Source organism: Heloderma suspectum, chromosome 5 (assembly GCF_057233095.1).
Source record: "Heloderma suspectum isolate Gila_16-S chromosome 5, 16-S_ref, whole genome shotgun sequence".
NCBI classification, from domain to species: Eukaryota; Metazoa; Chordata; class Lepidosauria; order Squamata; family Helodermatidae; genus Heloderma; species Heloderma suspectum.
In genome coordinates, this window is record NC_139462.1 from 208,803,660 (window position 1) to 208,830,702 (window position 27,043).

General features: G+C 42.4%; 1 protein-coding gene across 1 annotated transcript in view; it reads right to left on the reverse strand.

Moving 5' to 3' along the window:
* The window catches only part of PARD3 (par-3 family cell polarity regulator), a 798,354-nt gene that overhangs the window by 187,083 nt on the left and 584,228 nt on the right, over nucleotides 1–27,043 (reverse strand). The window contains exon 20 of the mRNA XM_084859201.1: nucleotides 22,142–22,358. Within this exon, the coding sequence (XP_084715327.1) occupies nucleotides 22,142–22,358 (217 nt within the window). The remainder of the gene's footprint in view (nucleotides 1–22,141; nucleotides 22,359–27,043) is intronic.

Genomic DNA, 27,043 nt, shown 5'->3' on the forward strand with positions numbered 1-27,043 from the left:
AACTAGAATTCTAACTGGTTTAGCTAGGTGGAACTGTATTACACCATTTCTTAAAGAATTACATTGGCTGCCGATTTACTCCCAGCAATTCAAGATGCTGGATCACCAATACTTTAAGGAGCACCTCTTCCCATACCATCCTGCCTGTGCGTTAAAATCTTCAAACCTTCCTTGATTAACATCAATTGGTAAAGTACAAAGGAGAGGGCCTTTTCTGTGGTGGCACCACAACTCTGGAACAGCCTCCTTAAGGAAATTTGACTGACACCAACACTGCAAACTTTTTGGCACCAGGTCAAATAATTTCTATTTGCCCATGCATTTTAAATTGGTTTCATTGTTTCAGTTCTGCTTGATAGTTTTGGCGGTCCTGTTGCCTCTTAGCTTTATTACTATATGTAGGCCATATATCCCCTTCATGGAGCACTGCCTTGTTGTGGCGAAGGGGCCTGTGTAACTCAGTGAAGCCATAAGCTATGCCGTGCAGGGCCACCCAAGATGGACAGGTCATGGTGGAGAGTTCTGACAAAATGTGGTCCACTGGAGAAGGAAATGGCAACCCATTCCAGTATTCTTGCCAAGAAAACCACACGGAACGTATCACAAGCCTAAAAGATATGACGCTGGAAGATGAGCCCCTCAGGTCAGAAGGTGTCCAATATACTACTGGGGAAGAGCAGAGGGAATTTCCAAGTAGCACCAGAAAGAGTGAAGCGGCTGGGTCAAAGCTGCTCAGCTGTGGATGTGTCTGGTGGTGAAAAGAAAATCCGATGCTGTAAAGAACAATATTGTTTAGGAACCTGGAATGTCAGATCAATGAATCAAGGTAAGCTGGAGGTGGTCAAACATGAGATGGCAAGATTGAACATCGACATCTTGGGAATCAGCGAACTAAAATGGACAAGCATGGGCGAATTTAATTCAGGTGACCATCATATCTACTACTGTGGGCAAGAATCCCTTAGAAGAAATGGAGTAGCACTCACAGTCAACAAAAGGGTGGGAAAAGCAGTACTGGGGTACAATCTCAAAAATGATAGAATGATCTCAGTACGAATCCAAGACAAACCATTCAACATCACAGTAATTCAAGTCTATGCCCCAACCACTGAGGCCGAAGAAGCTGAGGTTGATCGGTTCTATGAAGACCTCCAACACCTTCTAGAACTAACACCAAAAAAAGATGTCCTCTTCATCATAGGGGATTGGAATGCTAAAGTAGGAAGTCAAGAAATCACCGGGATAACAGGTAAGCATGACCTTGGTGTACAAAATGAAGCAGGACAAAGGCTAATAGAGTTTTGTCAAGAGAACACGCTGATCAAAGCAAACACGCTTTTCCAACAGCACAAGAGGCGACTCTACACGTGGACATCACCAGATGGTCAATATCGAAATCAGATTGATTATGTACTTTGCAGCCAAGGATGGAGAAGCTCTATACAGACAGTAAAAACAAGACCTGGAGCTGACTGTGGCTCAGATCATGAGCTTCTTAACACAAAATTTTGGCTTAAATAGAAGAACGTAGGGAAAACCACTAAACCATTCAGGTATGACCTAAATCATATCCCTGATGAATATACAGTGGAGGTGAGGAATAGATTTCAGGGATTAGACCTGATAGACAGAGTGCCTGAGGAACTATGGACGGAGGTCCGTAACATTGTTCAGGAGGCAGCAACGAAATCCATCCCAAAGAAAAAGAAATGCAAGAAAGCAAAGTGGCTGTCTGATGAGGCTTTACAAGTAGCTGAGGAAAGAAGGGAAGTGAAAAGCAAGGGAGAAAGGGGAAGATATACCCAACTGAATGCAGAGTTCCAGAGAATAGCAAGGAGAAACAGGAAGGCCTTCTTAAATGAACAATGCAAAGAAATCGAGGAAAACAATAGAATGGGAAAGACTAGAGATCTCTTCAAGAAAATCGGAGATCTCAAGGGAACGTTTTGTGCAAAGACGGGCATGATCAAGGACAGAGCAGGCAGGGACCTCACAGAAGCAGATGAGATTAAGAAGAGGTGGAAAGAATACACAGAAGAACTATACAGGAAAGATCTGAATGTCCCTGATAGCCATGATAGTGCGGTCACTGAACTTGAGCCGGACATCCTAGAGAGTGAAGTCAAGTGGGCCTTAGGAAGCATTACTAAGAAACAAAGTTAGTGGAGATGACAGTATTCCAGCTGAGCTATTTAATATCCTAAAAGATGGTGCTGTTAAAGTGCTGCACTCAGTATGCCAACAAATTTGGTACACTCAACAATGGCCACAAGACTGGAAAAGGTCAGTTTACATTCCAATTCCAAAGAAGGGCAATGCCAACGAGTGTTCAAACTACCGTACAATTGCGCTCATTTCACATGCCAGCAAGGTGATGCTCAAAATCCTACAAGCTAGGCTTCAGCAGCATGTGAACCAAGAACTATCGGAAGTACAAGCTGGGTTTCGAAGAGGCAGAGGAACTAGTGATCAAATTGCCAACATTCGCTGGATCATGGAGAAAGCAAGAGAATTCCAGAAAAACGTCTATTTCTGCTTCATTGACTATGCTAAAGCCTTTGATTGTGTGGATCACAACAAACTCTGGCAAATTCTTAAAGTGATGGGAGTATCAGACCACCTTACCTGTCTCCTGAGAAATCTGTACAAGGGTCAAGAAGCAACAGTAAGAACCGGACATGGAACAACTGATTGGTTAAAAATTGGGAAAGGAGTATGACAAGGCTGTATATTGTCGCCCTGCTTATTTAACTTATATGCAGAGTACATCATGAGAAACGCTGGGTTGGATGAATCACAGGTCGGAATTAAGATTGCCGGTAGAATTATCAACAACCTCCGATATGCAGACGATACCACCCTAATGGCAGAAAGCGAAGAGGATCTAAAGAGCCTCTTTTTGAGGGTGAAAGTGAAGAGTGCAAAAGCTGGTTTGAAACTCAACATTAAAAAACGAAAATCATGGCATCTGGCCCCATCACTTCCTGGCATATAGAAGGGGAAGAAATGGAAGCAGTGACAGATTGTATTTTCTTGGGCTCCAACCTCACCACAGACAGTGACTGTAGCCATGAAATTAAAAGACGCTTGCTCCTTGGGAGGAAAGCTATGGCAACCCTAGACAACATAGTAAGAAGCAGAGACATCACCATGCCGACAAAGGTTCGTATAATCAAAGCTATGGTTTTCCCAGTAGCAACGTATGGCTGTGAGAGCTGGACTATAAGGAAGGCTGAGCGCCGAAGAATGGATGCTTTCGAACTGTGGTGCTGGAGAAGACTCTTACGAGTCCCCTGGACTGCAAGGAGGTCAGATCAGTCCATCCTAAAGGAAATCAACCCTGACTGCTCATTGGAAGGACAGATACTGAAGCTGAAGCTCAAATATTTTGGCCACCTAATGCGAAGAAAAAAGTCACTGGAAAAGACCCTGATGCTGGGAAAGACTGAAGGCAAAAGGAGAAGGGGATGGCAGAGGATGAGATGGCTAGATAGCATCACTGATGCAATGAATATGGACTTGAGCACACTCTGGGAGAGAGCGGAGGACAGGAAGGCCTGGTGTGCTTTGGTCCATGGGGTCACGAAGAGTCGGACACGACTGAATGACTGAACAACAATAGGCCATATATATATATATATAGCGCTACACTGTTTTCATTGTATTGTACTTTTATTATTGTATGCTCTCCCTGGAATTCATTGGGATGAAAGGCGGTCAGAAATGTAACGCTAAATGAGGGGCGCAATCCTATGGGGATAGTCGGCTGCTTCCGAACTCAGAGGTGACCGACTATCTGATACAGCGTGGGCAGAGTGCAGAGGGGATTGTCTCCTCCATGCTCCAGCTGTCCTGCGTTAGCAGCTAGATGACCAATTTCGGCTATCTAGCCAGGCAGGTTGGAGCGGGGGGGGGGGGGGGGGCAGGCATATAGGAAGCATCGTAATGACGCTTCCATTGTCCCCGCCCTGTCCCCAGGAACGCCCCCTTTTCCCCTGTTCCATGCTGCTCTTACAAGTGTGGAGCTGGGAAAAACTGTGCGTCCTGTGGTGGGGGCAGGAGCATGGAGTTGGTTTCCTGGGAACCAACCTTGGAGCATGGGCTCCGAGGTCGGTTCCCATAAACCCCAAAAATCCTATGGCTATCTAGCCACTGGCTAGCAGCCATAGCATTGCACCCTAAATAAATAAAATAGGCAGAACCCAAAGATGGACCCCTCTGTGAATACCTCTGTGTAGCCTCTCTGCCCCATAGCCTCCTGTGCCCCCAGAAACTGGGCCCTGTAGATAGAGAACCCTTTATAGGGACCTTGAACTTATCAGGAGGTACTGAAATCAGAAAAGGGAAACCAGGGAGATCTAATGCACACACAGAAGTGCTTGGGTGTACACATGCTGACTCTTTGGCGGCATATAAGTGGCACCTACAACAAAATGTCACAGTGTGTAGTGCTCCTGTTCAGGGTTCCAGCCAGCCGGGTATGCCCTTTTCCAGGATACTTCATTATTTCCCCAAACAGAAACTCAGCATTCTGTGGCCTCATTGGGTTGCTTTTAGGGATACCTGATGCAAATTCTTAATGCATGATGATGTGGGCTCCATTCCACAAACACTTGTGCCATAATAAATTGTGGAGGGCGCAATCCTATGTGGATTATCAGCAGCCTCTGAACTCAGAGGCTGCCGAGTATCTAACGCAGGGCGGGAGGACAGCAGAGGCAATCTTCACCTCCACACTGCAGCCACCCTACATTTCTGCTAGACGGGCGATTTCACCTGTCTAGTGACGGCACCTTGAAGAGGGAGGGAAGGGGGCTAGGGCAGCCATAGGATACGTCGCATCACAGCCACCCCAGTATCCTTCCTTCCCCGCCCCCAGGAACACCCTCTTTTCCCCATCTCTGTGCTCCATTTCCACCTGTTGAGAGGTAGCCGGCATGGTTCTTTCAGTGCTGGCTACGAGGGGGAGGATGCAGGGAGCACAGTTTTGGATTGCGCTCTTAATGTATAATTTGCCACAAGACTCTTTGCCGGTTTTGCTGCAATGCCGTATGTACAGTATATGCACATACCTGGGACTAAGTCCCACTGAACTCAAGGGGATTATGTCTGAGTAGACATGTATAGGATTGCGCTGTAAGATAACTATCCCTCTGGAGATTGTTCTTCCTTTCAGGTTTTATTATAGCTCTTCATACGTTATTCTAGTTTTATACCTTCTACTATTTATCATTTTATTTTGCATGTTAATTTGACGTTGTTTTAACAATGTATTATTTTTATCTTAATTTTTCAACTGTCTCAAAAATTTTATGCAAATAAAAGGCAACATATAAGTTCTCTAAATAAAACAGAAGTAATTATGAATTGGTACCTATAATTTCAGTTTCACACAACCCCCAAACTAAAGCAGACATCTTATATACTAATGATTATCAGACCACACATCATAAGAAATTATATAATTTCCCATCTTATAGCCATTCAAAGTGCATTTTCATTCATGAGGACATCACACTTGAATTCCCAAAGCTTCAGACTGTGTACAACCTTTTAAAGCAGTAAGGTTTTTAAACTATGCCCTACTGGTTTACAGGAATCCATATGTTTATGACCAGAGGCTAATACTCATAGGTATTTCCTGTGTAAACAACTCTTTTCTCCTAAACAAATGATTAAGGAAAGGATATCCTTTCAAGGCACATTAGCATTCCATCACCATGTGAATGCAAGACTATTGCCTATATGGGCTGAAATGAAATATTAAAGTTAAAGCTGTATCCCAAGTATAGAAGCTCATCACTCAAGCATGTGTCAGTCTGAAGCACTCAAGCTGTAATTTATTTATGGTGTGATCAATGTGTACGCCCCCACACAGATATATGCATGTCTCCTCCTAAAATCATAAATACGGCATTGCAAACATTAATTTCAACAAGGCTATTTCCAGAAGGCTTAAAAGTTAATAAAACAAAACAAAACCCTGCAAAAGATTATGCTAAGTATTGCAGATATTCAGCCACTATCAGGATAGCAAATTAAATCTCAAAAGAAATGTTTCCAACACACACTGGAAGGAATGTCATTAACATATTCTTTCATCTAGCAGATTCCTTGACACTCAAGACGATATTTATTTACCGTACTTTGCTACAGGCTGAATAGTCACCAGCCTTCAATTTTCACATCAGTTGCAGATGGGAAGCGGGGGGGGGGGAACCCCATCCAGTACACAGGCTTGAATTGAAATTGACTTTGAATCTCTGAACTGTCAACAAATTCTCTTACGAAAAGGTTTGCTTTACAGAGATTATAAAGTAGGTGTCATCCCTGACACTTGCATTTTATATTCAGATGGCAGGTCTGGAAAAGAAATGTTACGAAACGTCAGGAAGGGTCTTAGAAGGCTCAGCTGTCACGCTATGTGCCTCTCCGGGCTTGCTTTGCAGTCAAATACTGTGCTGCTGATGTCAGAGGTTCTTCACTTAAACTCCCTGACAAGCAAAGAAGAATACCAGGAGAATATGTTATCAGGAGCTATGGACTTGTCTTCAGTAGCAGGTCAGCCTGACACTTATTTTGGTGCATAAAACCAAAGCTATGATCCTGTTTCAGATTAAAAACTGTACACTATACCCCACTGGATATACAAGATTTACTTTGGGAAAATCCAGCTGGAAGGGGTTATAACACTGTGCTGTTTCCTGTCAGAATGACAAACTGGAAACTCACGCAAGATTAACATAATCTCCCATTTTAAATCCATCGTTCACAATTACCCAGCAATGCTTTCTGCATTTCATTTTTTTTAAGGCATGGAGTTTACTACTAGCCACTTGCTGGAGGAACATCCTTTAAAATCACTGCTGGACTGCATGGGATTCTATAGCTTACTATGAGAATTTAACATGCTAAACCACATATACACACACACACTAAATTAGGGTGTAGTCATAACTAATTATATCACTCGGTGTTTCCAGAAACAAGCAACAAATGTTAAGCCTTTTCTTCCACAAAACTATTTACAATTAGCAGGACAACATAAGAAAACTTTCAAAATGAAATTAACAGAAGGGAAGCAATAAGACCTTTATTTCATTTCCAAAGCGATGTGCTTATTCTATTTCAAGGTTCCCTATTTTTACTCAATCGCTCGGTTGAATGAATGAAGTTTACAAGGATAAATATTTTTAAACTCCATTCAATGAATTCAGTAGCATTACGGTAGTCACCTACTCTACTTGACCCAAAATGCTGCTACGTCTGCTTCCATGTGGATCAGAGAAACAGACGAGCTTTAATTTAAGCCACTGGGGAGCACATGGTAGAATTCAGCATGAAGCCTCACAACCTGAACATGTATGCAAAGGGTTGTTTGCTTGAAAGCACACCCAGGCTCCAAACCTGCATGTAGAAAGCTTATGGATCAGGTAGAATATTTCTAGCCTAGCCTTCCCCATGAAAAGTCACTTTCCCACACACCTGCATATTCTGATATAGAAATGCTATCAGACGTATAAGCTCACTTCCTGCATTTTCAAGTTATGCAGTCACATGAGAGGTGCGCTATACCACGCGCCTTCTGAAATCACTTAATCAACACTGAGATTCAAATAAGAGAAGCAGTTTGAACGTTCAAAGTAACGTAAGGAAAAATTATCCCGGAATGTAATCCTGCACACATTCCTATACATTCCTTCAAGGCAAATAAGTAGTGAGACTATCCAAAAGAGCAGCCATGTTTGTCTGTTGCAACAAAAAGAACACAGAACCTTGTGGCACCTTAAAGATTAACAAATTGATTATGGTATAAGCTTTCATGGACACTGTCCACTTCTACAGCGTCTACGAAAGCTTATGCCACAATAAATGTATTGGTCTTTAAAGTGCTACAAGAAGCAATGACATTAGCTGCTGTGAAATGCACAGAGAAGTCTGCTAGATGCTGAAACAGAGGAAGAATATACCTTACTATGACCATGTAGTACCAGAATACCAAAAGTCCTTAGGGAAGTGTTTGGTCTCAAATGGCTCTAATAGGCTAAAAATCACTAAAAGATGACATGATTAAATGTCAACCTTGTACATCTTGTTGAGTTGGGCATCTCTTGGAAAGATGCTCAAGTGGGCATATGATCATTTGGCAATAGATGCTGTCAAGTTGAAAAAGACACAGCGTAGGGCTGGGCCATCACTAATTACAGAGGAGGCAATTATCAGGAGATTCTCCCCACGACCTGAGTTCGATCCCAGTGGAAGATGGTCCTCAGGTAGCTGGCTCAGGTCGACTCAGCCCTCCATCCTTCCGAGGTTGGTAAAATGAGTACCCAGCTTGCTGGGGGAAAGGCAGTTAGGACTGGGGAAGGCAACGGCAAACCACCCCGCTATACAGTTTGCCAGGAAAACGCCAAGGAAAAACGGCGTCCCTCTAGGGGTCAATAATGACTCGGTGCTTGCACAAGAGGAACCTTTCCTTTCCTTTTCCATACAGGTCTCCTGCTTCTCTTTAGAAGAAATAACTAGTTAGCCACTTCCATGGTACTTGCAGCCAGTGCATTCATGGCACCCTGTTCATTACTAGTATCTCCTTGTGTCAGGAACTGAGATCCTGTATGTTTCTGTGCAAGTTCTGTGAAATAAAACTTCTAAAAATATGGTTAGTTTTCATTGCAGAAGAATATATATTCCATTGCTTGCAGAAGGTGTTTGTAGGTCTTCCATACACTGAAGCCTGTTGTGGTGTGGTGCACCTTTCCTCTCTAAGATAGATATATATGTAGGAGAGCTGGGTAAAAATCAATTAGGAGAAAAACAAAAATACAGACACAGCATGAACTGAAAGGGTGATTAAAAGCACTGAGCTTCTAGTTACTTCCCTTTGTTTAAATGTTGAGAAACTGTTCCAATTAGGGGACATAAATCAAATCTGCAATCAAGAAAAATTATAAAGTTAATGAAACATCTGAAATGTAGCTGCTAGAATTATTGGTTGATTAGTGTCTAAAGCAGTGGAAAATTATGAACTTTATATTGATTTTCACCCTTTTTTATACTGAAAAACCCACCTGCTTTTTAGTCGCTTTTGAATTATCCTCAGACATAATAAGCCACAGCACATGAAAATTAGGGAGCAGACAATAAAACCTGCAAGCTATGCAATGGGCAAGTGTTGTTTTCCCAAATGCGCAGTCAGAGGTCTCAGGTGGCTAATGCGGTTGCAACATGCAATTCAAAGCTCCAAATAATATGTTTATGAATCTGGACGTTTTCTGTGCGCTTTGGAAATGGCTGGGTAAGGAGAGACAACAGAGTATCTGATTTCAGCTAAACAGGGCTTTAAAACTAAATTATCTATTTCCTCTTGCAGGACTGGATGGAGCAACACTGCAAGGCTCCCAGTAATCATTCCAAATGTAATTGTAGGATTCAATTTAATGGTAATATGGGGATATTTCATTTGCATTGGTTTCCAATAGGATGGTTTGCCAGTATGTACTCGACAGGACTGTAGACCTGAAGATAAAAGCAAGGCACTGCAGAGTCTGTCTTTGAAACATCATAAACCACATCTTTAACCGTAAGGACTCAATGCTGCAAAACCCTTATGAATCATATTTAAAAGTGGTGGTGTGGAATATGCCCTACCGCTCAAATGCCAGATACAGGGATCTGAAGGTATAGTGCCCCACGTCTATAAAAGAAATAATTTATTCACTTCCTATATTCAGGAATTGTGTATCTTATTTTCTAAGCTATGTAAGCTGTGCATTTTGAGTACAATTCAGCTCTATTAATTCCCAACTATAGAACAAACTGCTGTCTATAGCTTTTTCTATGTTAAATGCTAATCTACTAAATTGTTTATTAAAGATTAATTGATTTTGCAACTTATCTTATCAGGTTGTGACCTGCCTACTTGGTCAGTGTTCATTCGTTTTCAACAACTTAGTACCATCAACGCCAATGGGATTCAGCTGGTTTAACTCCAAGAATGACTTTAAGTGAATTATGGATAAGGTTACAAAACATGGTGATACTGCTATGTTGTAAGAGTCACTGAAAAGCTGCAAACAGAGAAGTAATCATGTCTGATTAGATTGGGACCCAGTAAACACAGAGCCAAGGCAGGCCCAGTGTGTGTACCATCTCACATAGCACTGATTATTTCTGAATAACAGGTGTTTTAAAGAACAAGAGCTTGGTTATAGAATATGAAAATGGCTTGTGAAAAAAAAAATCAGTGGTGGCTGATGGCCCCAATAGATACTAGTGCTTCAAACGAGCTGGAGTTCCTGGCTCTGGCACCCAAGGTTTCCATTAGCTCAGGGTGCAGTTTTCAAGAATAGTATTACCCTTATCATGCTAAAGTGCTCCTGAAAAAAAAATGGCGCAAGTGTGAGCATGGCAGGATGCTTTAAGGGGGTGTAAGGTTAAGTTAAAGCAGGGATGAATGTCTTCTTCCACCTATGGGGGTGGATTGTCCCCAACCAATCTACTCAGAGGCTGGACTCTCCTGATGATAGCACCACTATAGCACCATGTAGTTTGGCCAGGAAAGACATGGATCCAGAGGCAGCAGTTTCCCAGCACCAAAGAAAAGGATGCAACGGTATTCTTTCATCTGCTACCAAAATAGCGGCACCCCTAGCAACCCCTTCTTAGCATTGTCTCCCACAGCCTCACCCTGTAGCGCAATGAGAACACGCCCCAAGGGAGAAGATTGGGAGGTGGCTAACACATCAGTGCTGCTCCAGAAACAGAATCAGCTGATCTGGAACCTCAAAATCTAAGAAGAAATTCGGAATGGGTTTCATAAACATCCTAATGCACTTAAGCACCTTGCCAAACCCACAGTATGCACGTGGCTAAAAGGGTAACTCCTCAAGCGTGACTGTGTACAATGAACCACCTTAACTATTGTTTAAAAAGAAAAACACCAGAAATTGAGTTGAAGATGATCATGACTAATTTACCCTTCCACTAGTATTTCATAAATTTTGCATAAAAGTCAGAAGAAAATCTGTCCTTTTTACACAAGGTATTTGTTTACTCAAGGAAGGGTTTCTGTACAAGTAGGCAATAGTCCTGCTGATTCTTTTTTATCTGGCTTTAAAATTCTTGCTCCCATTTAAGTTCCTATGTTTTTATGACTGATCAGTTTTGAATATTTTGTTCATTGAAAAGTGCTTACTGTATTTATTTTATTGCACAAAATTGTAGACCACTTTTGAATACAATTATCAAAGCAGTTAACATCATCATCATCATATAACAATAAAATACAATAAAATAATAAGTGCTCAACAGTAAAACTGTAACTATACTAACTGGGTCACAGCTCAGGGAAAGCCTGCATAAAGAGGTAGGTTTTAAGCAGGTTTCTAAAGGTAAAACCTGTAGACGCCTGTCTAATATCAATGGGTAGTGCATTCCTTGGGATGTTGGTAAAATCTGCAACATATCCAAGTGAGTTTGAACTTCTATGAATCCAACCTGCAAATTGCACAGCAGACTGGCTTTTTCCAAGTCACGTGGATTCCGTGGACCTGCAGACCAGTTTTTCACTTGGCGGGGGGATTTGCCCTAATTCACATTATTGCCAATATCACTAATCTGCACTTGCGCTAATGTACAGTCAGGGCCAGAAATATTGGAACAAGGATAACTGTTTTGGCAGTTGGCCTCTGTACACCACCACATTGAAGTTGAAAGGAAACACACCCAGATGGGAGCGAAGTCAAGACTTTCAGCTGTAATTCAAGGGGTTGACAAAAGTGGAGCACTAACCATTCAGGAAGTACAGCCAGTGGCATACACACACACTCATCGTTGGTGGCTCATAAGTAATGGAACAAACCAACATCATTTCAAACTTAAGGATCGCCTGTAATACCTGGATGAAAATCCTTTGCAGTCAATGACTGCCTGAAGTCTGGTACCCATTGTTACTGTTGTTGAGTCGTTAAGTCGTGTCTGACTCTTCGTGACCCCATGGACCATAGCACGCCTGGCCTTCCTGTCCTCCGCTCTCTCCCGGAGTGTGCTCAAGTTTATATTCATTGCATCGGTGATGCTATCTAGCCATCTCACCCTCTGCTGTCCCCTTCTCCTTTTGCCTTCAATCCTTCCCAGCATCAGGGTCTTTTCCAGTGACTTTTCTCTTCGCATTAGGTGGCTAAAATATTTGAGCTTCAGCTTCAGTATCTGTCCTTCCAATGAACACTCAGGGTTGATTTCCTTTAGGATGGACTGATCTGACCTCCTTGCAGTCCAGGGGACTCGTAAGAGTCTTCTCCAGCACCACAGTTCGAAAGCATCCATTCTTCAGCGCTCAGCCTTCCTTATAGTCCAGCTCTCACAGCCATACGTTGCTACTGGGAAAACCATAGCTTTGATTATACGAACCTTTGTCGGCATGGTGATGTCTCTGCTTCTTACTATGTTGTCTAGGGTTGCCATAGCTTTCCTCCCAAGGAGCAAGCGTCTTTTAATTTCATGGCTACAGTCACTGTCTGTGGTGAGGTTGGAGCCCAAGAAAATACAATCTGTCACTGCTTCCATTTCTTCCCCTTCTATATGCCAGGAAGTGATGGGGCCAGATGCCATGATATTCGTTTTTTTAATGTTGAGTTTCAAACCAGCTTTTGCACTCTCCACTTTCACCCTCAACAAGAGGCTCTTTAGATCCTCTTCACTTTCTGCCATTAGGGTGGTATCATCTGCGTATCTGAGGTTGTTGATAATCCTCCCGGCAATCTTAATGCCGACCTGTGATTCATCCAACCCGGTGTTTCTCATGATGTACTCTGCATATAAGTTAAATAAGCAGGGCGACAATATACAGCCTTGTCGTACTCCTTTCCCAATTTTTAACCAATCGGTTGTTCCATGTCTGGTTCTTACTGTTACTTCTTGACCCTTGTACAGGTTTCTCAGGAGACAGGTAAGGTGGTCTGGTACTCCCATCTCTTTAAGAATTCCAAATGCTGAGTTTCCTCCCTCGAGATGCTTTGCCAGGCCTTTACTGCAGCTGCCTTCAGCTGCTGTTTGTTTGTGGATCTTTTTGACTTCAGTCTTGTCTTCAGTAAGTGAAAAGCATGCTCTATTGGGTTGAGATCAGGTCACTGACTTGGCCATTGAAGAACATCCCACTTCTTTGCCTGGAGAAACTCTTGGGTAGCTTTTGCTGTATGTTTTGGGTCATTATCCATCTGCAATATGAAGCGGCGTCCTATCAGTTTGGCAGCATTCGGCTGAATCTGAGCAGAAAGTATAGCCCTATACACTTCAGAATTCATCCTGCTGCTTTTATCAGCGGTCAGGTTATCAATAAACACCAGTGACCCAGTTCCATTGGCAGCCATACATGCCCATGCCATAACACTGCCTCCACCATGTCTGACAGATGATGTGGTATGCTTTGGATCATGAGCTGTTCCTTTCCTTCTCCATACTTTTCTCTTCCCATCATTCTGGTACAAGTTAATCTTGGTTTCATCAGTCCAAAGAATCTTATTCCATAACTAGGCAAGCTTTTTTAGGTGGTTGCTGGCAAAGGCTAATCTGGCCTGTCTGTTCTTGAGCATTACCAGTGGTTTGCACCTTGTTGTGAAGCCTCTGTATTTACATTCATAAAGCCGTCTCTTGACTGTAGATGTTGACAATGACATGCCTACCTCCTCAAGAGCTTTCTTGACCTGGCTAGATGTTGTAAAAGGGTTCCTCTTCACCATGAGCAGAATTCTGCAGTCATCCACTTTAGTTGTCTTCCGTGGTCTTCCAGGCCTTTTGCTGTTGCTGAGCTTGCCAGTTAATTCCTTCTTTTTCATGATGTTGTATTGGCCCCACGCACTGTTTTTGCTATCACTCTGATGGGTTTATTTTGTTTCCTCAGCCTAATGATGGCCTCCTTCCTCGCATGGACACCTCTTTGGACCTCATATTGGGAGTTCCAGTGAACAGCTACCAAATGCAAATGGAACACTCAGAACCACCTCCAGGCCTTTTATCTGCTTGATTGGTCATGGGGTACCCAGGAAATAGGCCACACCTAGCCATGCAGCTGCTTGTCAGCCATTCATTCCATTACTTATGAGCCACCAAGGATGGGTGTGTGTGTATGCCACTGGCTGTCCTTCCTGAATGGTTAGTGCCCCACTTTTGTCAAACCCCTTGAATTACAGCTGAAAGTCCTGACTTTGCTCCCATCTGGGGGTGTTTCCTTTCAACTTCAATGTGGTGGTGTACAGAGGCCAACTGCCAAAACAGTTATCCTTGTTCCAATGTTTCTGGCACTGACTGTATATTTTGGCAATGCCCAATAGTTGCCTCCTTTTTGGAGAAGGTTATTTTAAGGATAAACTTTGTATTGGAACACTTTTTAAAATTTACTGACTTACATGTCCTCTTAAATTATTTACCTGCTTCCTGGGAGTTAACATACGGCCAGCGTAAATGGATTCTCCATGCCCTTCTGATGGCTAAAAGACTGATATTACAACAGTGGAAGGATAAATAACCTCTTCCTATAATGCAATGGATTGAGGACTGAACAACGCTATCAACATTTGAACGGGTGGTATATAGGTGCCACTCACAAATGGACACATATATGGACATTTAGTCTGCTTTTGTGGAACTTTATGCATAATTTTCTCAATCTAGAAAGCTGTATTTTCTCATATATCTATATCTATCTATCTATCTATCTATCTATCTATCTATCGTCAGGGTGGAAACTGAGCCGATAGAACCCCAGAGCAGTTCTGATTCTGAGGAGGATCAGCAATCCGTGGGCAAGGAGCCAGCTCATCCCTCACAGGCACAGCAGCTGGCAGAGATTCCTCCTGCCACCATTCCTGAGATAGATAGTGATCCTCGCAGAAAGTGCGGGAGGGGGGCTTGCTAGACGCTTGACGCAGACGCAGGAAGCAACGAGCGATGGAGGGTGCAGAAAGGAGGCCTAGTGCCCATTTGGCGTGCAAGCAACGGCCGCCTCCCATGGACCCAAGGGAAAAAGGGAGGATCTCTCCCTAGCCCATAAGTTCAGGGTCTTCAAGTGATTCTCCTTCAATCGGGGATCAACTGCCTACTCGGAGCATAGGCTACTCTGCTGTTCCTTGCTTAGTCGCTGGTGATTAGTATCTGAAAGAGTCATTAAGTTGTAAAAGGATTAAAGCCTTGAAAAGAATCCTTTCGTCTGTGTCTTGAGTTGGCTATTGGAGTCTACTGAAAGAGTCCGCTATGGTGCTCCTGACATATACACACACACACACACACACACACATATATATATATATATATATATATATCTCATAGAATCATAGAATAGTAGGGTTGGAAGGGGCCTATAAGACTATCAAGTCCAGGTCAGAGCATCCCTGACAGATGGCTGTCCAGCTTCATCTTGAATGCCTCCAGTGTAGGAGAGCCCACTACCTCCCTAGGTCATTGGTTCCACTGTCATATTGCTCTAGAAGTCAGGAAGTTTTTCCTGATGTTCAGCCGGAATCTGGCTTCCTGTAACTTGAGCCCATTATTCCGTGTCCTGCACTCTGGGATGATCGAGAAGAGATCCTGGCCTTCCTCTCTGTAACAACCTTTCAAGTACTTGAAGAGTGCTATCATATCTCCCCTCAGTCTTCTCTTCTCAAGGCTAAACATGTCCAGTTCTTTCAGTCTCACCTCATAGGGCTTTGTTTCCAGGCCCCTGAACATCTTTGCTGTCTTCCTGTGAACCTTTTCCAGTTTGTCTGCATCCTCCTTAAAATGTGGTGCCCAGAACTGGACACAGTACTCAAGATGAGGCCTAACTAGTGCTGAGTAGAGGGGAACTAGTACTTTGGAAGCTATACTTCTATTAATGCAGCCCAAAACAGCATTTGCCTTTTTTGCAGCCACATCACATTGTTGGCTCATATTCAGCTTGTGATCTACAGCAATTCTAAGGCCCTTCTTGCTTGTAGTATTGTTGAGCCAAGTCTCCCCCATCTTGTAACTGTGTATTTGGTTTCTTTTTCCTAGGTGCAAAACTTGGCATTTATCCTCATTAAATTTCATTCTGTTGTTTTCAGCTCAGTGCTCCAGCCTATCAAGATCACTTAGAATTTTGTTTCTGTCTTCCAGGGTATTAGCTATCCCACCCAATTTTGTGTCATCTGCAAATTTGATCAGCATTCCCTCCACCTCCTCCAAGTCATTAATAAAAATGTTGAAGAGCACTTGGCCCTGCGGTACCCCACTCGTTACCTCTCCTCGGTTTGAGAAGGTCCCATTGATAAGCACTCTTTGAGTCTGATTCTGTAGCCAACTGTGGCTGATAGTGTGTGTACCTGATAGTGTGTGTGTGTGTACACACACACACACACACACTCTTCATATATATCAACTGGAATTGATACACTTAAATCATGTAGTTCTATTATTTTCTTTTTTTCTCCTTTTCTCCTTTCTTTTTTATGGTTTTTCTTTTGTTGAAATTTACAATAAAATAATTTTAGAAGAAAAAAAGAAATAGGTTCTAGGTTAGAAACAAACCTTGGTCTGTGTCAAGCATAGGGTACAATGGGCAGATGGATATAACCTGTAATAGGGGGATGGCAGGTCTGGTGGGGAGGCTACAGAAGGAAGCATGCAGCCACACAGCCTTATCCTTTAACTACAGTTGACAGGCTTGTACTGCTTCTGTACCAGCCATCTAGTATGCAGACAAGAAGTTAACCCCCACCCCAAATGCCAAGTAATTCAATCTTCCAGACATCTGTAACTGTGAAACAGCAAGGAGATAGAAAAAACCCCACCAGCAGCAGCATAAACTAAGGAGAAAGAGAACAGCTTTGAACATCAGACTAGAGAAACAGATTTTTCAATATTTTATGTGACATGATACAACAGCAACTGAAGACAAGGGAACACAGGGTTTGCCTACATGACAGCTGACTGTAACCAAAAAAGCACTCTTGTACTATATTAGTTCATGGGCTTTATGGTGCATGAACCAAAATAGGAAGCCTGATATTTACAAAGCAAGGAGTCCATGTGCCTGCCCATGTTTCTTGCTGCCTTATGCCTGGGGACATGCTGGTTTAGAAGCATAAAAAGCAGTGTTTTGCAGGCAGGCAAGAGTGGACTCCAAACAACCATGGTATGCACAAATCCATCCAAATAAATATCCCAAACCACCAGATAGGGTTGTACGGACTGTGCAAAACCTGCTTTGTCTGTGTTTTGTGGATTGTCAGGGGCCTTTTGTTCTGTCGTCCACTCATACTCAGATGTGAATTATTTTTTTCCTCATGCGGAAAAATACGCAAATAATTACATAAAAGGTTTCATAACAATTTACATAATTTACCTCAGTACATAACATTTACCATATTGTCCCCCCTTCCATTCAACTTTTCCTCAGCAGAAACGTGCGTATTTTCCTACAAATAAATATGCATACATTTTGGGAAAGTAAAAAAAAACACCTGAAAGTCCATGGACTCCATGCGGCCTGAGGGGGTCACTCCGCAGAGGATTCCGCAGGGCAGATTCTTAAAAATCTGAACTCATTTTAGTCTGTCTTGAATTTCTCCAGCACCCATACTGACAGATAATATATGTAAAACAATTATTTCATTGGCTACTGTTTTCATGGAAGATACAAAATTATGAATCCACAAAGTTAAAAAACAAGATCCAAAGCAATTGTTTATCATATATTATCTCATAGTTTATATGTATTTGGGTGGATTTGTACCCACCAGAGGTTTTGGTAGTCTGCCGTCTGCCGTCAAAGAAAAGGTGTAGTCTTTCAGAGACCCTACCCCTACTTTAATTAAGTAGCATTGTTTTACCTTGCCTCCCCCAAAACCAAGTAAACAATAAGCTCTCACCTGGATATGTATTATTTCGTATACTACATTTTTAACCCATCTTTCTTCTAAGCTCAGGGGTGGTCTATAAGGTTCTGTCAGGTATCTCTTTTGTCCCTGCTGAACTTCAATAGCCAAAATTAAAACACAGACAAGAGGCTTCTATCCACAACTCTTGAATCCTTTTACTTCAATGGGTCATACAGATGCTAATTGTCAGTAACTCACAGTCTACAAAGGAAATGCCTTCAGAGATTTCAAAGAGAAACCAGGAAGACTGAAAGTTGCCTACCATTTGAGAAAAGGCGGGCACATTTCCCTAACTTAAGGGATGGGGGCGGGATCTCCCTCTGTCTCGAGATAAATCTACGTGTAGCTGTTCCTGCTGGGCCAATCGCGCAGATCGCCTCAGCTCCATCCCTGCCATCTCTCTCTTGGCCCTGCGTCTGCGCCTGGCTTCTAAGAATTCAGGCTGTCCAAGCCCCACCTCTCCCTGTTCACTATCTCTCACGGTGTGTGTGTGTGTGTGTGTGTGTGTGTGTGTGTGTGTGAAGAGAGGATCTCTCCATCCAGCTGGACTATTAAAACCTCAGGAGGCTGTTCCTCCCTGTCTGGAAGAGTCTGGGAAAGTTTCTCCCCCATGTTTTGCAGTTCCTCTTTGGACTCTGAGCTACTCTGCCACTGCCTATGCTCAGAGGCACCCCTGACAGGTTCATTTCTTCAGGTAATCCTCATAAAATCCCTGTGAGGTAAACTAGGCTGAGAGATAGCAACTGGCCCAAGGCCAGCCAGTAAACTTCATGGCTGACTGAACATTTGAACTTGGTTCTTCTCACCCCTAGTCTGACACTGTTAACACCACACTGCCATCAGCTATGTCCTAAAGGAAAAGATAAAAATGGATGTAGAGCCAGAAGGCAAAGAAGAGCAAACAGTTAACCAACTATGCCTCCCGCTCCTCTGAAATGGATCCAGATATCCATGAGTGGAGTTCTGCTCACGGAACAGGGCACTCTCAATTCATGGAAAGGGGGAGGCAATTTTTACTGATTTTTCTCCCCCATCCCTGGTTAAAAATTGCTCCGAATAATTGGTGGGTTTTCTGTAACAGTAGGTAGCATGGGAAGGCTGCAAGAAAAATCTTCTGCTCGATTGAAGCCACTTCTTTGAACAGAAGGGCAGCCTTCGATCCAACCTTCTTCATTTAAGACCAGTGTATAAGTTACATAACTACTTTCAAACTACAGAAAATGAATAGCGTCTCACTTATTGAACGTGAGCCAATACGGATATCAGTAACAAAGAAACATGACACAGAGAGATTGAGATAAGAGGTATAAATGCAGGAAACCTTATTTTTACTATACAGAACTGTAACCAGGTGAAGTGTGTGTGTGTGTGTGTGTGTGTGTGCGCGCCTGTCTTTTCAGTGTGTTTTAGAACATTTCATTGTGCAGCATATGCCACAGCCTCCCTGGAAATATCTGGCCAATATTTTATTTATGTAAAAAAATATCCTGCCATTCCACTGTCACAGGAGCACTCAAGGCGACTTGTATCATTTAACACCCCCCATTAACAATATTCAGTAAAACAAGTTAAGCAACAATAATAAAACCAAGACAACTACAGGAGACATGGGAGGGGGAACCATTTGTATTGGCCCCAGGAGCGTAACCAAGTCACCTGTAGTGTTAGAGGGGCCTAGAGATCCATAATGCTTGCTTAAGTTCATTATTGGTGCAATTCCCATGCTAGTAGGCCTCTGAGCATGTTGAGATGAGTCAGAAGGCCGATATCAAGATGTGCCTGGGAAGCAAAGTTTGTTTATCTTAGGTAGCTGTGCTGAGAACCAAATACTTCTAGTCTATGCTGGGAATGAACACTAGGGCTCCTTGCTGCTGTTATGCTGCCTTATTGCTAACATATATTGTATAAAACCCATTGAACCTCATGGCTCTGGGTTCAGAGAAGCTGTCTGATCCAACCATTGGGTATGCCTGTGTGCTGTAAGTTACTCAATAAAGTACTCATTTATCAGTAAACCTGGATCTTGTTTATCACTATCTTCGCACCTCTAAATTACGAGTTCAGAGCCTACTGCAGGGGCAACACACCATTAGAGAAGTAGGAACCTGGTGGGAAGTCACATAGCCTTATGGCTAACAGAGTCTCTCCATGGAGAAGGCTGGGCTGGGGACAGCTCAAGAGAACAGAAATGTCTAGAACTCTCTCAGAGCAGAAAATGCAATAGTACATGCATTCAGGGAGGATGTCAGAGGTCAAAACAGTTAATGAAAACAGGAAAGTGTAGAACCGATTATATGCTTGAGGCAGTGCCTCGAAAGCTGCCCCCCTTCCACTGCCTTCTAAGGGAATATGGTTGGGGGACAGCCACCCCCCAAGAACAGCCAAAGTTTACCTCTCATTAAAAAATCCAACAAATACTGTCCAAATCAAATCAATACTACACTGGGTGACTGCCCAGTGACTTCCTAGCGTTCTAGTTCAAGCAGTTTGATCTTAGAGTACTTCCAAATGGAAAACACCTAGTGCTACCAATGAAATAGATTGTGCAGCTATTGCTTAACGGCTATTCTGTGGAAAGGAAAAAGATGGAAGTAGTGGTGGGAAAACATGGGAGGGTTACAAATGGAAGACAATAGCCTGGTTTGCATGATCACCGCAGCCCACCGTGGCTTATTTAAGCCACGATGGGTTGCAGTGCATGGCGGCAGCCATTGTAAATATTCAAACTGCAGCTTATCATAACATCTGAACCCAGTGCAAAGTGGGTTGTTGCTAGGGATGTGTAAATCACCAAAACTTGAGCTTGCCAAAGTTCTTCAAATTCCACCTCAAAGCTCGTTCTGACTGAAGTCTGTATCAGATTGCGAGCTTTGTGGTTTTCTTTTTGCATGAAAATCCATGGGTATTTTCATGCGTATTTTTCCAAATGTACGCATCAATTGTGTGCATCTTTGATATCTATACATTCTTCTCCCATTGATTAAATTGTATTTGTGTGCATTTTTCAAAAGCACACATTTTTTCATTCACATTTTTCAAATGTACGCATGCTGTTGAACATAATTTTTTGGGTCTGCAAATCATATGGCAAACTCGGACATGTACAGAGTTCGATCACAGCTTGTGTCCAAGTCCATGTTTGGTCTGGAAGGTGCAAACTGGGTAAATCCTGATAAAAAGCAAACTGAAACAAATTTCTCATACATTCCTAGTTGTTGCCGTGGTTAACAAACCACCTCCAACCCAAAAACCGTCCATGGGTTGTGGGTGATTTGCTAACTACGGCAACTATCCACCCTCGCCAAGTTCGGACGTCACAATCAGCAGTAGAGACCACCTGCCATGACTTGAATATATGCAATGGCCACTGGCATGTGCCACAACCCACTGTGGTGAGCGTGCAAACCAGTCCAATGTTGTCATCCCTGTTACCGCCCCATAAAATGCTGTGAATGAGGCAGGGCAACTGCAATACTAAAAACCTCATCTGCAAGTACTCTTGATCCTTAACTTCTTGCAATGCACCCATGATTCAGGAATTATGGCTGACTCTACATTGCTAATGCTCAGTTCACATATGCAAGCTGCAATATACTAGTTCATTGAAAACCAAAGCCTTACATGGCAAGCCAATTCTGTGGAGCAGCTCCTCACTTGGTTTGGGAAATTTGCTCCATCTGAACTTCAAAACCAGAGAGATTGTGTTGGATTAGTGAAAACCACCAGAATCATGTGGGGAAGTCTCCAGCATACTACCCGAAGCTGTCTCCACACTAATATTTCAAGCAGCTTGTGTTGATATGAACTGGGTCTATAACATTTCAATAAGGAATCATCATACAGATAAGGAATATCAAGGGCTACTTGAGTATTCCTTTGTTTTGTAAAAATGCTGACCCTTGCCCAGATGTAACGAAGGTGTCACTTTGTCACTATTTCACCTTGAAAGTGGCTAAGAGGTCTTGAAATGTTACTGAGACATGACAAACTTGTATCAATCTTGGTGTAATGGAACTCGCTCTGATTGAATAACAGCCATCACAGGACAGATGGTGACTCAGTGAGGAGGCATTCAGTGGTACATTTAAAATATGCTTGACGTGTTAGTATTTTGGAAATGGGTAATGAAATAAACATTGTCATGAGAATAATGGGTCCCGACTCCCGAGTATGACATTTGAGCATCAACACAGCACAAACAATGAGATACAAAGCTCCAACTTTTCTGCTGTCATACACACAACTCCTACCTGAACATGTCCCCCAGGCCCTTGAGCATTCCTTTCTTGGCTTTAATTTTATCCTTCTCTTTATCTCGATCTTTCTTCTTGTCCTTCCCAATTTTTTTCCGCTCCCCTTTATCTTGACTGCCATTCATCTGTCTTTCCAGAGAATGAGATGGTTGGTCACTCGATGTGGACACGGATTCTCTTCCTGATCGTGAGCTTTCCTCAGTGTCTTCTTCCACTGAAAGAGTAAGAATTTTAGTGGGGGTAGAAGATTAGATTTTAAAAGATTAGAAACTTTTCCCTGCATCAATTTCAGGCAAATATAGATTAACAACCAACCTCATGACTATTGGGTAACCATACCTGTTCACCCAAGATGAACAGGCATTACCCTCCAACCCCCAGCAACCACACAAGTGGCAATCTGCAGCCCCCAGTCTGTGACTCTTTATGTTTGTCTCTGAGAGCCAAAGACATAGGCTTCATGGTACTGAGCTTTGGGGGTTCTGAGCAAAGTGGGGCTTTTGGTTTAACTTCCTTGTTTGGCATTCTGGTTCATTGCATCTGTGCATGTGTAACACAATGGCTGGATTGGGATATCCCATTAAACCGTGATTTCTCATGATAAGAATGGGTCTAGCCTGGTGTACTATCCTGCCCCTCCTCTTTCCCTTCTAATTTCAGTGAACCAGAGTTTAGCATTATGTCTGAATCCTAAACAGTGGTTAATCTTAATTGTGGTTTGTTGAAACAAGCCAGCTTCATAAACCATAGTTAAGATTAATCACAGTTTGCCAGGTTCAGATGATAATTTTTGTGAACTGCCCAAATAGCTTCAGCTATGGGGCAGTATAGAACTATAATAAAAGAAATGCAGACAAGGTGCAGTTAATTGAAAAGGAAGCAAAACTTTGGAACTCCTCCTTGCAGCTATGCTGAAAGAGGAGAAGGGAGGGGGAGTGTGTGAGCACAGGAGGAAGTTAGGTTCTTTCTTATCCCTATAAAACATGGTTTATCATGATGACCAATTGCTGCCATTTTCTCCATTGCCTACTGAGACATTACAGTGATGTTTAGTATGTACATTTACAACATACTTCTCCATTTTAAATTCAGACACTACCTTAACCCCCACACCCAATTGAAGGAGAAAAGAAAAGATGCAAAATGCATTAAAACACCTGCCTTGAAGACTGAGATACTGGAATGAAAAACAAACTTGTGCACATTCAAGGTTCAATTCTACATTTTGAATTCAAACACCAGCTCAGTTCCACATTTGAGTTCCTTTAGGCTGGCAAAGATATAAGACTTGTTATGTAATATATAGTGTTTTATATAGGTGCTATCTAAAAGTGCTAAGTTGGCCTGTCTCTGTTGTCCTTCTGCTGGTAGGCAAAGACATTTTATTCAGGCAGGTCTTGGGTATGTAAGTGGCCTGTTGCTGAAGGGATTTTAAAATTGTTTGGAGCTGCTTAATTCTTTAACTGTAGTGTGTTTAATTGTGTGTTTTTAAATTTAAGTTTTTATGGCTTCATTAAGATTTTGTTTTTAATCCAGATTCTATGGTTAGCCACCTTGAGTGCCATTCTTTGGCAGAAAGGTGGGACAGAAATAAAATAAATACATTATGATATCTGTCTGAGCACTGAGGTATCACAATACTTTTCAAAAGGTAGGAAGAGGGAGAGAAGGGGCAATATATACTACAATGAAATATCGGAAGTGAGGGCTCACACACATTGTGCTTTAAGGCAGTGTTAAAAATACAAAGCAATTAAAAGTAATTTATACTACTTGACATTCAATAAGGATAGCGATAATAACAATGTGGCTTAATAGCTTATTGAAGTATTTCTATGCACACTTCTCTTCCTATTAAAAACAATCAATCCCACCTTGTGACACTCAAGTCTGCTGAATATTCACACCTCTTGATCATCATCAGCTATTTCAATACTGAGTTGTTTCAATACCTCAGTGAAAAATTACATCCATGTTGAAAGGCAGAATACCTCTGAACATGACTTGCTTGTGGGAGAGGGAACAACAGGCAGGGAAAGCGATTGCCTTCACTCTCCCCTTCTGGGCTTTTAATTTTATTTATATACATCACCCCTTTGATAAAACTCCATTGTGGCTTTCTGGAGGCATCATGTTGGATACTGTGGGAAATAGGATGCTAGTCTATATGGGATTTCAGTCTGATGCAGTGACACTCTTCTTGTATTATACTCCTCCTTCCTTTAGTGGATGGCCACATCCGCTGAGGGTCAGGGAACATACTCATTCAGGATGTTTCAGTTTTGTGCAATAACAGTTTAGCCATCTGGAGAAACAGCCGCTGCATAGGGACAATACTTCAGACTCTTAACTGCAATAGAAAATTCTGCAGGATTCCAGTGCGCCGCACAGAACAAAGGCTGCCCCAATTTTTTCCCTTTGTTGGTAAGTGGACTTCCCCACTGCTTTGCAATTCATTTCACACCGTATCTCATTTTAATATAACTTCAACTGTACAATGAACTCTAGTTTAGGCAACTACAGCCTGATATTCACTTCTTACGCTGTGATCCAGAGAGCCCTTTTATGTACTGAAACAGGTTTTGTGTACATGCAACATAGCTCTCTGAACAGCAACTTCTCACTGAGCGCTTGTAAACTGCTTTTTAACCCCCTCATATACCCTGATTTAGAAGCTGCGTGCAAGGCAATGAGAGAAGGGATGGATGAATCACTTGTTTGGATCAGGGCCAACACTTTATATATGGGAACAACTGTAGTTCAGTGGTAGAGCACATGCCTTGCAGGCAAAAGGTTCAATCCCAGGTATTTCTAGCTGCAGCTGGAAAAGACTCATTTGGAACTCTGGGAGAGTTGTTGCCAATCATTGTAGACAACATGGAGCTATATGGGCCAATGGGAAGTTGCTGCCAGTCACTGTAGACAGTACTGAGTAGGTGGACTGACTCAGGATAAAGACGTTTCTTATGTTCGTCCTATAACCTGATCCTAATCAATCAACTGGTATCTATTTTCCCCAGATTGTCATGATTTGGGGCTTCTTTAAACACAAATTAAATCAGATTTTTCATGCAGGTTTCTTCCTTCAGTTATAAACAACCTGTTCACGAATGTTTCACAAATATGAAAATGCTGCCACATTAAAATTCAAGTCTAGGCAACGTCTGATTTTTTCGTGATACTCCACAGATGACGTTAGATTACTGAAAAAGCATTGAAGGGAGTCTCCCCACACACACACACACACACACACTTCAATTGTAGGCAAAAGATTAATTCAGACTGTCCTTTTGAGTATGATGGAAGTGCAGAGACATATTCCATTGAAGAGAACCTACAGGAAAAGTATTGCGAAACTACTCTCCTAATTACTCCATAATACAAGCGAAATGCACATGAGAAACTGCAACTATTGAATGTGAATGTTCCATAACTGAGATTCTAGAATGTTTCTTGTGTTATTTAATACAAGCGGAGGCTCTAGCAATTAAGACACAAGAGAGATTACAAAGCTCTTCCAATTTATTCAGATTCAAATGACTTGCTCTCAGACAACAGAGCGGAGAATGGAAACTCTGTTTCTTATCAGCCATTCCAAGAGTTTGAAAACAAGCACTGTGATTAGTATGATCCAAATACCCCAAGAAGTCAGCTGTGACTATCTGATTATAGCCATTAAAATCTATAGGTACCCTCCTCCAAATGTAAAGTCTTCCCATGTGTCTCTTTCTGTTTGAATAGCCTCTTGTTCTGGGGACAGCAATTATATTATTGGGGGGGGGGGTTAAAAAAAGGTTCACAGAGTCAGTGTAGTCCTCTATCATGTAACATATCCTTATAATTTTAGAACTCCATGAAAGATATGACCAAGATTTCTTTATAAACACTTCAATGCAGCTCTTCTTGAAAACACAGAAAGGGTCACTGACTGGCAAGATGAAATGTTAGTTTTATAATGAGAGAAAAGGGTTTTCTAAATTTTGAACTATTCTAAAAAGATATAACATGTTTGGACACATCCCACCTCGATAGGGCTCAGTCATGCCCTTTAGGGCTGTTGCACTCATGTTCTGCTTGTGGGCAGCTCATGTTGCATTCATGTTTCCCATGGGCAGCTGGTTGGCCACTGTGTGAACAGAATGCTGGACTAGATGGACCCTTGGTCTGATCCAGCAGGGCTCTTCTTATGTTCTTATGTTTAATTCTCCCTCTGCTGCCTGCCCTGCTTGGCCAGGGAGCCTTGTCAAGGGACCTTTAACACTACCTGAAATAGGAGGCCTAAGTCCAGCTCCAATGGTAACATCTAGCAACTCTACCAGATCGTTTCTACGGGAGGCATCACTGAGCCCTGTATGGATCCCTTCCATCCCTCCTGGAGCAGGTGAATTTAGGACACAACATTGTGCAAGCTTTATGTTTTCAGAAAGAAAGATCAGTAATTGCTTCTCTCTCCCAACATGCATTGCTAGGTGCAATCTCATACCTGCAACATCTACCACGGACTAATTCATTCAGACTGCAAATCTCTATTTTGAGACTGAGTCTATCTAAACTGCAGAGCTCCTGGGCTTTGGACATTGGGGCACTGTTTCTTTCCCCAACCACTGCTTTTTGTACCACCTAGCCAGATAAAGAGTTGTGGAGAACTCGAAAGTTTGCACAATTCTGCAAATTTTGGGTTTGTTGTAATTCAAGAATTGCCCAACTGTAGATTTTGGATTTTTTTTTCTCATGGACCAGCATGACTACCTTTGCTTTTAGAGATTATGTGCTTATGGCAGCAGTGAAAAATTAGTCAGAGAATTTTGTACCGAAGGACACATACATTGGGCATAAAGTTAGAAGAGGATCACTTCCTAAAGAACCATACACAGCCACCAAGGCCTTCCTCCCACCCAC